Here is an 11301-nt window from a genome sequence, read left to right as displayed (position 1 = left end):
AATGTTGCTGCCTTCATCATTGAGACAGCTCTCCCTCCTACCTCCACACATCTCCAATGTGCCCCGACGCCCCGATATCACACGTCCGATGAGTGATGGCAAGTGTAAGTGTGGCGATGAGGACGAGATGGAAGGAGTGAGGTTGACAATGTGCAGCACGGCATCCCCCGCGTTTCCGGCGGGACACCAGACAAGAGCGAGCAGGCACGCGAGAAGGAACAGAAGCAGATCGAGCAATACAAAGCTCTTGAGAAGAGTGTGGTTGAGCGAGTGAGGAGTAAGGACTACAGTAACGACACCTTCCAAGCGACATCACAACTCCTGACCCAGAACCCCGAGTACTACACGATATGGAATTACAGACGGCTGCTCTTGCAAGATGTCTTCGCCAAGGAGCAGGACAGGAAGGAGCAGCCTGAGACTAAAGACATAGAGGCTGCGGAGAAAGAAGGTCTAACTCCGCCACAACGAGAGATTTCGCTTTTGATCAAGGAGGACCTGCAGTTTCTGGTACCGCTCCTCAAGCAATACCCGAAATGCTACTGGATATGGAACCATCGCTCCTGGCTACTTGGTACCGCTACAAGGCTCTTACCACCTCGGAACTCCTCCGAGCTGTGGCAAAGTGAGCTGGGACTTGTGAGCAAGATGCTCAGCCTTGACAGTCGTAACTTCCATGGTTGGGGCTACAGACGTGAAGTAGTGGCAGAAATAGAACGCCTGAGCGCGAGTTCCATGGTGGAGAAGGAGTTCGGGTACACGACTAAGATGATCCAGACGAACCTGAGTAATTTCAGTGCCTGGCACTACCGCTCACAGCTCATTCCACGACTTCTGTCTGAGCGACAAGCAGACAGTGAAGCTCGACGAGCATTCTCCGACGCAGAGTTCGAATTAATCACCAAAGCACTCTACACGGACCCGTACGATCAAAGCTTATGGTTCTACCACGGCTATCTCATGTCGACACTAAATCCAGCCAACGCGCAAGCACCACCGATACTTGATCCATGCACTAACGCTGAGCGGCTACATTACCTTGAGCAGGAAATTGAGAATGTCAAAGATATGCTCGATGGTGCTGAGGACTGCAAGTACATCTATCAATCCCTACTGGAGCTGTCAGAACGCTATCTGGAAGTCGAGGCTGGTAACAAAGTCGTGATCAGCCAAGAAATGATGGCATGGCTAATTGAGTTGCGCAAGATTGACCCGCTACGGGTGGGGAGGTGGAGAGATCTGGAGGTGAAGCTGAAGTTTTAGCCTGTATATCATTACTAACGGCTTCTACATCTACCTAAAGCTTCAAATACACAGTCTCGGGCCAGTGTACTTTCCATGTGAAGACTCACCTCAGTCCCAGTAGATGGGCTGCTGATCCGCCGGTAGCTCAATGACCTGTTCAATGCCAGTATACCTCCATCGACTGATGTAAGTCTCGAAAGCACTCTCACCGTACCTGCCATTGCTCGTAGCGTATGCGCCCACCACGACACCAGAATAGTACGGCACAAGATAATTACCTCGTGCCCACCCAAAGACTCCAAGAGTATTGTTCACCACTGCACCACCAAGACCAGCACTAAACGCGTAGTGGGTAGTATTGACGGCCTCAACCTGCAATCTCACTTGTTGCCCTCGTAATTCGTCAGGGAGTGCCCACGCTTCGTCCACATACTTGAATCGTGACGGCAAGCGGTAGGAAGTAGTACTGATACCTCTGAAGCGGATATGGGGCTGTACAGGTCCGTCAGTGCCGTTAGGTATGAGCATAGCAACAGAGATATCAAAGTGTTGCGCTTGATCTTGCAAGGCCGTAACGCCTACTTCTTCTCCCTCACGAGTCAGAAGACCATCGTACTCGACGTCCACGCTGAAGCGAAACAGCGAGTGTGCTTGGCGACGAGCGAGGAAAGTCTGGCCCGCGCCACGGGTCGAGTCGGCGTCGAAGGATGTCAAGTTCAGGACCGAGGAGCCGAGACGGAGAGTATTTGAATGGCCGGGAGGCGAAACAGCGTAGTTCTTTGTGACTGGCAGACGCCAGTGGAACAGGTGAGAGGGTAAGCTGCTGTTGGGTGGGAAGTCGATCACATCATTCGACTCGCTGAGCACACCCTCGCCTTCCATAGGCACAGTAGAGGGGTCTGGATGCTGGGGAAGCACGAAGTCTCCCGTCATTATGCCGGAGACGTTCTGATATCGCGGCCAATCCCCTGTAGCCCACTTGACTGGTGTTAGGACTGCTTCACGGCCCATGGGAAAGAGTGAGTTGTAGGGATCGAAGTTGTAGCTGTAACCTGCTCGGACTGCGAGCGCAATAGCCCAGTACTGACCAAGAGCATCTGTAAATATATCTGAGTGTCCCACTGCCTGAAAGTATGATGGACTGAGGTAGGTGCTCAACACTGGATTGGCTGGGTCGCCCTCATATGGTCCAAAGATGTTCTTCGAACGTGCGACATTCGAGCGATGCCGCTCTCGGGTACCACCCTCGGCCGTCAGGAGGTAGTACCATCCGTCTTTCTTGTAGATATGCGGGGCTTCGGGCGATGGTAGTCCAGTGCCATTCCAGATGTCAACGAGCGGGCCCAGCAGCTCACCTGTGTCGAGGTCGATGGGCGCTTGTAGGATCTCTATGCCATTGTATGATCCAGTCATGTACGTCGTTCCGTTGTCGTCCCAGAAAGGCGAAGGGTCTATTCCTGGGAAATCAAAACGTACGGGATCGGACCAGTGGGATGACTGATAGATATTTGTCGTTGTCAAGATGAAGTTGTCGAAGCGGGTGTAGTTGGTGCCATACAACGCTTGGTTGGCTAGTGTAGTCAGGATGTAGAATTTGCCATCGCGGTAGCGAAGTGTGGGTGCATAGATGCCACTAGTGGAGCCTCTTGGTAGTAGGCCGAGCGCTGGGAGCTGTTCTGCTCGATTCAAGCCATTCGAGATGAGCTTCCAGTTGATTAGATCTCGACTCGCATAGATTGGCAAACCAGGGAATGTGAGGAAGCTAGAGAAGGTGCAGAAGAATGTGTTGTTGAGCTCGGCTACAAAGGTGCAGGTCGGATCTGGATGGAAGCCGGTGATTATAGGATTATGGTATGTAGAGACATTCTGAGCGAGAACGGTTGAGGATATGAGTGCGGCTGCTGCTGCTAGTACCCGTGGAAGGTGCATCCTGGAGTATCAAGAAAGCTGAACATCGATCAGGAGAAGCATGCTGGGCCCTTGTGAGCCCAAAGCGATACCTATGTACCTACCTTTGTTCATGCTCTACGATTCATGTCGCCGCCGCCGAGCTCGCCGGCTGACGTCGTTCCTGGCATACCATTCCAGCGTCTCTACGATTCTGTATGGTATGAGGTGAGGGGTAATGGTCGCCAAGGCTGCGTAGCCGTGGATCGCTCGTCATGGTGATCAAGATTATCAGAAACGCACAGCTGGGCAAGATATTCAAGCATCTTGTGGCTGCGGGGGCGGTGATCCTGTTGGTGTTGCTCAGGCTAAAGTCGGTGTTGCTAGGCTATCATTGCCGTGCCTGAGGCTGCCCAACGCTACACACCGGCCTATGAATGTCTTCACACACGCACGATGCTAGAAGCAAGTCATTGGTACAGACTGGTATCCCGCGATCTGGGACCTGGCAAGCGGAGAGCAACAGGACAAAACATTCACCTCCAGAATTGTCGCTGCTAGCTTACAGCATTTTTGGACCAATTAGCTGTGCTTACGAAATTGTCATGACATTCCTCACATATCATCTCTTGTTATCGAATGCTTCACCACGATAAGCATCGGCTGCGAGTATATAGGCGCCGGATGATGCCCCCTCTCGCGTCACGACCACAACGTGCCGGCGCCATCTAGTTTCACTAACCGCGCACTTTATTGCGCCGGCAAGTGCAACTTGACGACTGCTCCGTACTCCTTTCTTAATGGTGTGCCAATAGCGTTCTTCTGTACTCACGGTTGCGTGGCAACAAGCAGGCTCACTATTAACGACTAAATCATCATGACGGGAACATTCAACAGCGTCGATATTCTGGCCCGGCTCCATCTCTGGAAGTACAGTCGCAGTGCTTGCCTGGCGGCCATACGAGGCGAAGCTGTACCGCACGATCTCGGCCACCCACTACACCGTATCTGCACAATCCGCGGCATACGCCACCATCATGGGTTCGGAGAAGAACTTCGAGGACTGTTGCCAATCTTCACCTGCGCTCTCAATGCTCGGAGCATCATGAGCAACGCGATACCAGGAAAGAAATTTGACAGAAGTGACTCCATACTGTATCTGGTATCCTGACACGGCCTCCGAGGAGACATATCGCGATCTGGTCCGCGCCCACCCACAATTGTCCTATCAAGTTGGGCGGGCATGTGCTGTCGCTGGATACAAGCAGTTGCATGATGAGCTGGATATCCTGCTGGATGTTCACATAGCCGAGGAAGCCAGAGAGTGCGGCAAACCTTGACATTTTTTGAGACCATCGTGGCACAGCCTGTGCGGTACAGTATCATGAACGACCATACGCTTCAGATTGACCTGGAGAATCGCATATCTGCATACCTCGATGGCGATGCTGCCACTCGATGGATGCTAGATATCAAACAACAGCTTGAGGATGCTACCATTTTTGAGGAAGATGGTGAGATCATACCAGAAGACGGTGGCTTTGCCTCCTCCATTGGTTGTGAAGAGACCTTGTTCAATGTCACCATGGACATGAACATCGATGAGTTCGAATCCGATGAGGCCTCTAAAAGGTCTCTAGCAAGTTCACCCGATCGAGTAGATCTGCGACTGCTCCATGAGCCCTTGCCTCTAGATCTGCAACGGTGCAGAAGGACTTATTGATTGTCATGGCCGCTTACACCGGTAATGTCGATCGTTATGCTCGTCTGAGGAGGCCTAGGTATGTTAGGAACGAATTCAAGTGCTGCATACGCGGTATCTACCATAGCACTTTCTTCGCAGTCTGGTGCTCGAAGCAGCAAGACATGATGGCATCTGCTGCGATTCGAGAGGGCTGTCAACGCACGGCTCATAATGAACAACGTACTGTCAACAGCGCCCTATCCCAAGTACAGTACGCCATACCTTATCTGGTGGCCAGCGCAAGCTGAGGAATCCACATACCATCACCTCGCGACAATGCAGCCGGACATGCTCTTACGAATTGTCAGAGCTTGTATCCATTGTGGCTACAAGAGCCTTTACGACGAACTTTTGCCAAAGGTGACCCCAGACAAGGCACTACGCGATGAAGCGCGATCGCAAAAGGATCCTCACTTTTCCAGCGCACTGCACAGCCGACTCACGCAATTGGGCGTCGAATCGCCAGAGCCGGACAGATTTTGGAAGAAGACTATCGACATCGGGCCACCACGTAATTCATCCGAGATCTTAAAGTACCTCAGCATCAGTGATGTTAGTACGAGCTTTGACGCACCCTACGATGGATACCAGTGTGATGCTAGTAGCATTGAGCTGATGGCTTGTCTGCCGGAGGCATGGATGCTTGCCGCGGATGCTAAGGATACCGTCCTACAGCTGGACTACGTGACAATACCTGGCGCAGCGATGGAGAAGTCTCAGTCATGTTAGCCCAATGTCATATGGCATTGTACCTCACGAGAGGTAAGTCACATGCTGAGAACAGTGTCGTTGTAAAAGTAGTGTGTGCGAATTGTGTTCATGTGAGTTCGCGAGTTCTTTGGGCCAGCCTGTGATTTGAGAGCTCTACGGACTTTCCAAGGTGAATCGAGAACGCTATCATTACCACTCAATTCGTCATTTTACTATGATGGACATGGTGGCTTGAGATGCATGAATCGTCGAGCTGTAGCCGACAGAACTTCACCCCTCCAAGCTTTCAACTCCTCCTGCTGCCATCTCCATGATCACACCAGCTACCCAGCAATACTTTCGCTATTTCATTACACTCTAGATGGAGAACCAAGATCATCATCGCTTGAACAGCTCAAGATGATTCGTAGCTTCACTGATCGAAACCTTCGTATGTTCGAGTAGCGCCATGGCATTTGACGGAAGCGGGCGAAGACATAACTTCCGCTTCAAGGACAACCTTTCCTCCTCATCTCTCTTTACAAAGCCAGGCATTGACACAATTGCGTGTTCAGGGACGCATGGACTGTATCAAGGAAGGCTATAAGTATAGCATCTGCAACTGGTTTCTGGCCGCCACCTGCTGCAGCACATCCGACTTCGTCTGACAACTAAAATCATCCTCGTCATCACCCTCTTCATCATACTACCATCTTTCTCACTACATAGTATCCCGTCCTTCCTCACCTGCTTCCCAAATAATGGCTCCCTTCATCTTCGAAGTCTTCTGGTCCCGCTTCAACCCACCCAAAGACACCACCCCCTCCTTCGCAGGCAAAACCCTCATCATAACCGGGGCAAACACAGGCGTAGGCTACGAAGCCGCTCTCAAATTCGCTCGTCTCGGCACACAGCGTCTCATCCTAGGTGTACGCAGCCTGAAGAAAGGTGACAATGCCAAGTCCCGCATCGAAGCCACGCTCGACCAAGAAGGCGAAAAGCGGCAAGGCACGATCGAGGTCTGGCAACTGGATATGCTCAGCTATTCCAGTCTCCAAGCCTTCGTCGCGAGAGTAGAGAAGGAAGTCCCGCGGCTGGACTATCTCGTGCTGAATGCCGGGATAGTAATGGCGACACATCAAATGTCAGACTACGGCTGGGAGAAGACATTGCAAGTCAATGCTCTCTCCACCACACTTCTAGGTCTCCTCTTGATGCCCAAACTTCGAGCCTCGAAGACTCCGGAGTTCACGCCCGTTCTAGAGATCATAGGCTCAGGAAGCGCATACTGGCCCTCCAAACTCCTCACTTCCAAAAGCTCCGGAGGAATCCTAGCAGCCTACAACGACCCCTCCAACTTCGACGCAGCGAATACCTATGCCGTCTCCAAGACTTTCGTCGAGTATATCAAGACCGCCCTCGTGTCACTCGCCACGAATGCCCAGACCGGGGAGCCAGATGTCGTTATCGTATCCGTCTGTCCTGGGCCCACGAAGTCAGAGGTAGCGAGAGATCATACGGTATGGTGGATCGTGTTCGCGATCAAGATGTTTCGTTATCTTCAGAGAAGTGGAGAGGAAGGGGCGAGGAGTTATGTTAGCGGGTTGTTTTTGAGTCAGGAGGGGCAGGGGGCGTTTTGGCAGCATGATAGGATCAGGGAGTAAGTACTGTCAACTTTCGAAGAGAATGCGAGTCCATGTGATATGCTAACACGGATCTCCAGGCCAATGCCGTTGTTGCAAGGTGAAGAAGGAGCAAAGCATCAAGAACAAGTCTGGGAGGAGATTGTGGAGGCGTTGAAGAAAGATGTACCGGAAGTGAAGGACCTGGTCTAAGTCTCACCATTTGATTTCGCGGGCCGCATATTTACATAACTAGTTTTCATCTCACAGCAGCTCATAGCATAATACATCAGCTTTCACACCTCACCATCATCAAAACAAATTTCACCTCAAGCTCCCCTAGCCTTCTGAATCATTCCAAAAGCCCCCTTGACTCGATCCAACTTTCCCGGCTTCGTCCCCATACTGCCCTCTGCCAACTTCCCATCCCTATCATACCAACACCCATCCTCCCTCACCCTCCCAAACAGCACCGTATTCTGATTCCTCTCGATCCCCTCCCTCCACGTCCGACAAACAATCGGACAATCGATCATCACATTCACCTCCTGACTATGGAAATACGACTGAGTATCTTGGTTCCCTGAACCCTGAACCGTAACGGCCTCGTCGGCGATGAGAAGCTTGATATGGCAGGAACGTTTCTTGAACGAATTATGGATCGGGTGGTCCTGATCCGCGGCGACGTAGAAGTAGATTTTCAGTCTCTCCTTCTCCTCGGAGGTATGCAGGTCCTCGTAGATAGACCGCGCAGCCATTTCGTTCGTGCCGCCTTGGCCGGGCAGAAGTTCACCTAGGTCGTTGTAGCCTAGGCAGACGTAGTATGTTACCTGGACGTCACGTTTCACCGCTTCGGCTAATGCTGGGAGCAGAGGTTTGGCATTGAGATCGGGCGTTTGGATGAAGATGCTGCGTTTGGCGTTGCGGATTAGGGAGAGGAAACATTCGTTTTGCGGCACGAATTCGGATTCGTTGTTTAGGTTTGGATAAGGTTTTCGTGATGCCATGGCTATGGGGACCGCGTTTGTTGGTGGGGTTGGGATGAAGGGGAAGTAGTGGAGATCCGGTTCTCGTTTGGGGGCTGTGGCGTGAAGGTCGAGTTTGGTCGGTTTGTTGAGATGGCGACAGATCGCGTCGGCATGAGATTCCCCTTGGCGTGGTCTGAGGACGGAGCGCATGCGGTCGATTTCGCCGGCGATGGTGTCGTCGTAATGTGGATTGCCTGGGTCGTGTTCGGGTAGCTCGATGTCGATTGGCTTTTCTGGTATGCGGAAGGCACCATTCGACTCGAACAGGTGCTGGAAGCTGGCTTCCTGATATGTTGGTGGTGGTTTAGACACTGCAGTCATATCGCGGCACGGGAGTGGAGGTTCAAGCTTGTTATGCCAGGAGACCATGAAAGTCTCCCAGACGCTATCGACGATAGGACCTTCGATGTGCGACATCATCTCGGTGTTATCGTTGTCCATGATGTTATTGCTCGAGATCGTCGCCATCTCACGGTCGACGACCATGAACTTGCTGTGGAAGGTCCCGAGTGGCGGCTTGTGGAAGTTGAGGACTTCGAAATCGAGATTAGGAATCTTGGACAGATGCGGTAGACCAACGACATCACCTGTCCACGCCTTCTCCTTGACCATCTGATGAGGCTCCAGGAATTGCTTCGCATCACCACGATCGTACATTAGCTTGAAGACAACACGCTGGCCGCGCTCGCCTGCACGTCTTGACAGTTCGATCATGGCGTCGGAGATCATGTCGCTAGCTTGCGAGTGCTTCCAGAAGTTTGTCGCCAGACACACTTCGCGCTTGGCGCGAGCGATGAGGTTCGACATGTGCCTGACTTGATCGTTGAGCGGCGCGATGATAGTGAGCGGCACAAATCCGGTCGAGCCGCACAGTTGCGGGGATACGCAGTTGGCGAGTGCATCGTGGTCGAGACATTGCAGAAGATCGTGGTATGCACGGAGAAAGAGCTCACTGGGTTGAGTGTTGCCGAAGTTGCCACATGCTCGAGCCCATTCGAGGTCTTCTACAGTCGCAGGTCGACGGTGTTCTGGTGCTTTGGTGGATGGCGACTTGAGGTGGTGTGACGCCCACAGCTTCTCCGCTATCTGGCCAGGCGATTGCGTGGGATCTTGAGCGTACAGTGAGCTGATGGTGTCTTTGGAGTGACACCATTTCGAAATCCTATCATGCGTATCTGTGCTGGTAGCAGTCACGCTATTGCCATTGCCAGCCTCGCCCATTCTTGCGAGGTGTGATGTGGAGACAGAAGGTTCAAGAAGTGCCTGCGAGTCAATGCCAAGCTGAAGCCAAGAGGAGCCAAGAAGCTTAGCTGGCGAAGTGAATGTTCTTATATAGTGAGGGTGGGAGCACGCGATCAACCTTAGTGCGGTTGCTTTAAGCAGGTTTGAGAGCTCCAAGACCAGGGGCATACTGTAGCAAGAATGGGCCGCGTGGGCTATAGTGAAGATGACGTACAGTCTTACCTGTCTTGCGCATTGAAACTTGCCTTCTCCTACAGGGCCCAGAAGCGGGCAAGAGCGAAACAGGTCTCGTGCGGCTGGGCGACTTGCCGTGGACATCTTGGCGCAGAATGATGAAGATTGGAACATGATGTTCTTCAGCATAATGTTACAAGGTCGAATGAATCCGAAAGTTGTGGCCATGATAATTGTTGGCAGAGTGCTCAGAAATCGGTCAGAGGCGACTGTTCCGTATCTAGCTAGCATACCCGCTACGGGACCGTCCGCTGCGTTCTGACAGAAGCGTGCTAGTTCGCCGCCAAGGCCACGCCATAATTCTGGAGAAGGATTTCGCACACGATGCAGCGGAAGCACTACAGGACGTACCAGGCCAACCTCCCGCCATCTATCCTTCAATCTTGACACAACACCGTCAAGATGAAGCTCAACATCTCCTTCCCCTCCAACGGCACGCAGAAACTGGTCGAGATCGAAGATGACCGCAAACTCCGCGTCTTCATGGAGCGCCGCATGGGCCACGAAGTCCCCGGCGACAGCGTCGGCGACGAGTTCAAGGGCTACATCTTCAAGATCACCGGCGGCAACGACAAGCAGGGCTTCCCCATGAAGCAGGGTGTCATGCATCCTACGCGTGTGCGCCTCTTGCTCGCCGACGGCCACAGCTGTTACCGCCCCCGTCGTACCGGTGAGAGGAAGAGGAAGAGTGTGCGTGGTTGCATCGTCGGGATGGACCTCTCAGTCCTGGCTCTCAGTGTTGTGAAGCAGGGCGAGGCGGACATCCCTGGCTTGACGGATACCGTCCTGCCCAAGCGTCTTGGTCCTAAGCGCGCGACCAAGATCCGTCGCTTTTTCGGTCTCAGCAAGGAAGACGATGTGAGTTTACGCTCTATCTCCTCTTCGCCAGTCCTTTGCATCCACTTTACTGTTGGATGCGAGGGCTGAGTCTGAGACGTATAGTCTTGCTAACGAAGTTCTGTCTGTTTGTTCTAGGTCCGCAAATTTGTCATTCGTCGTGAGGTTCAGTCGAAGAAGGAGGGCGCGAAGCCGTACACCAAGGCACCTCGCATTCAGCGTCTCGTCACTCCTCAGCGCCTCCAGCACAAGCGCCACCGGATGGCTCTCAAGCGTCGTGCTGCCGAGTCTGCCAAGGATGCTGCCGTGAGTTATAGTTCACATTATCTGTGCACGATGGATTACTGACTTCATCACAGAACGAGTACGCCCAGATCATGCACAAACGTGTCAGCGAGGAGAAGAGCAAGCGCGACGAGCTCCGCAAGAGGCGTGCGTCCAGCATGCGCAAGTAGAGGGAGGATGACAAGGAGGAGCATGGTTGTCATAGATGTTCGACTTATCAGCGAGCGATGTCTGGCATAGAGCCATGAGCCATGAGCATTCGAAAGGCGTTGGTAGTGTTGAAGCCTGTGGTATGTGTTGCTGCTAATGCTGCATATGCTGTATCAAGAAAACCATTCACCCGCATTTGAACCATGTCCTTCACAACTTGGCCATCGTCCTCATTGTCGTGAGCAGATGCACCAGTATTGAACACTATAAAATGTTCTCCTTGCTCACTTACTCCTTCGTTACCAGCCTTGATGTCGCTGCCACATGATCCCGAAGA

General features: G+C 52.5%; 7 protein-coding genes across 7 annotated transcripts; 5 read left to right on the top strand and 2 right to left on the bottom strand.

Annotated features, from left to right (window-relative positions):
* Nucleotides 1-95: 95 nt before the first annotated feature.
* On the top strand, nt 96-1263 carry BET4 (Rab geranylgeranyltransferase; the record flags this gene model as incomplete). Its single annotated transcript, XM_064836141.1, has 2 exons — nt 96-104; nt 157-1263. 2 exons carry the CDS (start codon nt 96-98, stop codon nt 1261-1263), a joined length of 1116 nt encoding a protein of 371 aa, XP_064696350.1.
* Nucleotides 1264-1353: 90 nt separating this feature from the next.
* Nucleotides 1354-3174, bottom strand: LTS14_003436 (uncharacterized protein; the record flags this gene model as incomplete). Its single annotated transcript, XM_064836140.1, has 2 exons — nt 1354-1737; nt 1828-3174. The coding sequence occupies 2 exons, from the start codon at nt 3172-3174 to the stop codon at nt 1354-1356; spliced, it is 1731 nt and encodes a 576-aa protein (XP_064696349.1).
* Nucleotides 3175-4516: 1342 nt separating this feature from the next.
* LTS14_003435 (uncharacterized protein) lies at nt 4517-4855 on the top strand (the record flags this gene model as incomplete). The annotated part of the gene is made up of 1 exon (XM_064836139.1): nt 4517-4855. One exon carries the CDS (start codon nt 4517-4519, stop codon nt 4853-4855), a length of 339 nt encoding a protein of 112 aa, XP_064696348.1.
* Nucleotides 4856-5047: 192 nt separating this feature from the next.
* LTS14_003434 (uncharacterized protein) lies at nt 5048-5605 on the top strand (the record flags this gene model as incomplete). The annotated part of the gene is made up of 1 exon (XM_064836138.1): nt 5048-5605. The coding sequence occupies one exon, from the start codon at nt 5048-5050 to the stop codon at nt 5603-5605; it is 558 nt and encodes a 185-aa protein (XP_064696347.1).
* A 722-nt stretch (nt 5606-6327) lies between these two features.
* LTS14_003433 (uncharacterized protein) lies at nt 6328-7401 on the top strand (the record flags this gene model as incomplete). The annotated part of the gene is made up of 2 exons (XM_064836137.1): nt 6328-7226; nt 7290-7401. The coding sequence occupies 2 exons, from the start codon at nt 6328-6330 to the stop codon at nt 7399-7401; spliced, it is 1011 nt and encodes a 336-aa protein (XP_064696346.1).
* A 116-nt stretch (nt 7402-7517) lies between these two features.
* Nucleotides 7518-9776, bottom strand: LTS14_003432 (uncharacterized protein; the record flags this gene model as incomplete). The annotated part of the gene is made up of 2 exons (XM_064836136.1): nt 7518-9497; nt 9681-9776. 2 exons carry the CDS (start codon nt 9774-9776, stop codon nt 7518-7520), a joined length of 2076 nt encoding a protein of 691 aa, XP_064696345.1.
* A 318-nt stretch (nt 9777-10094) lies between these two features.
* RPS6 (40S ribosomal protein S6) lies at nt 10095-10984 on the top strand (the record flags this gene model as incomplete). The annotated part of the gene is made up of 3 exons (XM_064836135.1): nt 10095-10550; nt 10668-10835; nt 10889-10984. 3 exons carry the CDS (start codon nt 10095-10097, stop codon nt 10982-10984), a joined length of 720 nt encoding a protein of 239 aa, XP_064696344.1.
* Nucleotides 10985-11301: the final 317 nt, after the last annotated feature.

This window comes from Recurvomyces mirabilis (genome assembly GCF_035927965.1).
Source record: "Recurvomyces mirabilis strain CCFEE 5264 chromosome Unknown scaffold_7, whole genome shotgun sequence".
In the NCBI taxonomy this organism is placed as follows: Eukaryota; Fungi; Ascomycota; class Dothideomycetes; order Mycosphaerellales; family Teratosphaeriaceae; genus Recurvomyces; species Recurvomyces mirabilis.
The sequence above is the reverse complement of the archived record's forward strand: the minus strand, read 5'-3'. Positions and strand labels throughout refer to the sequence as shown.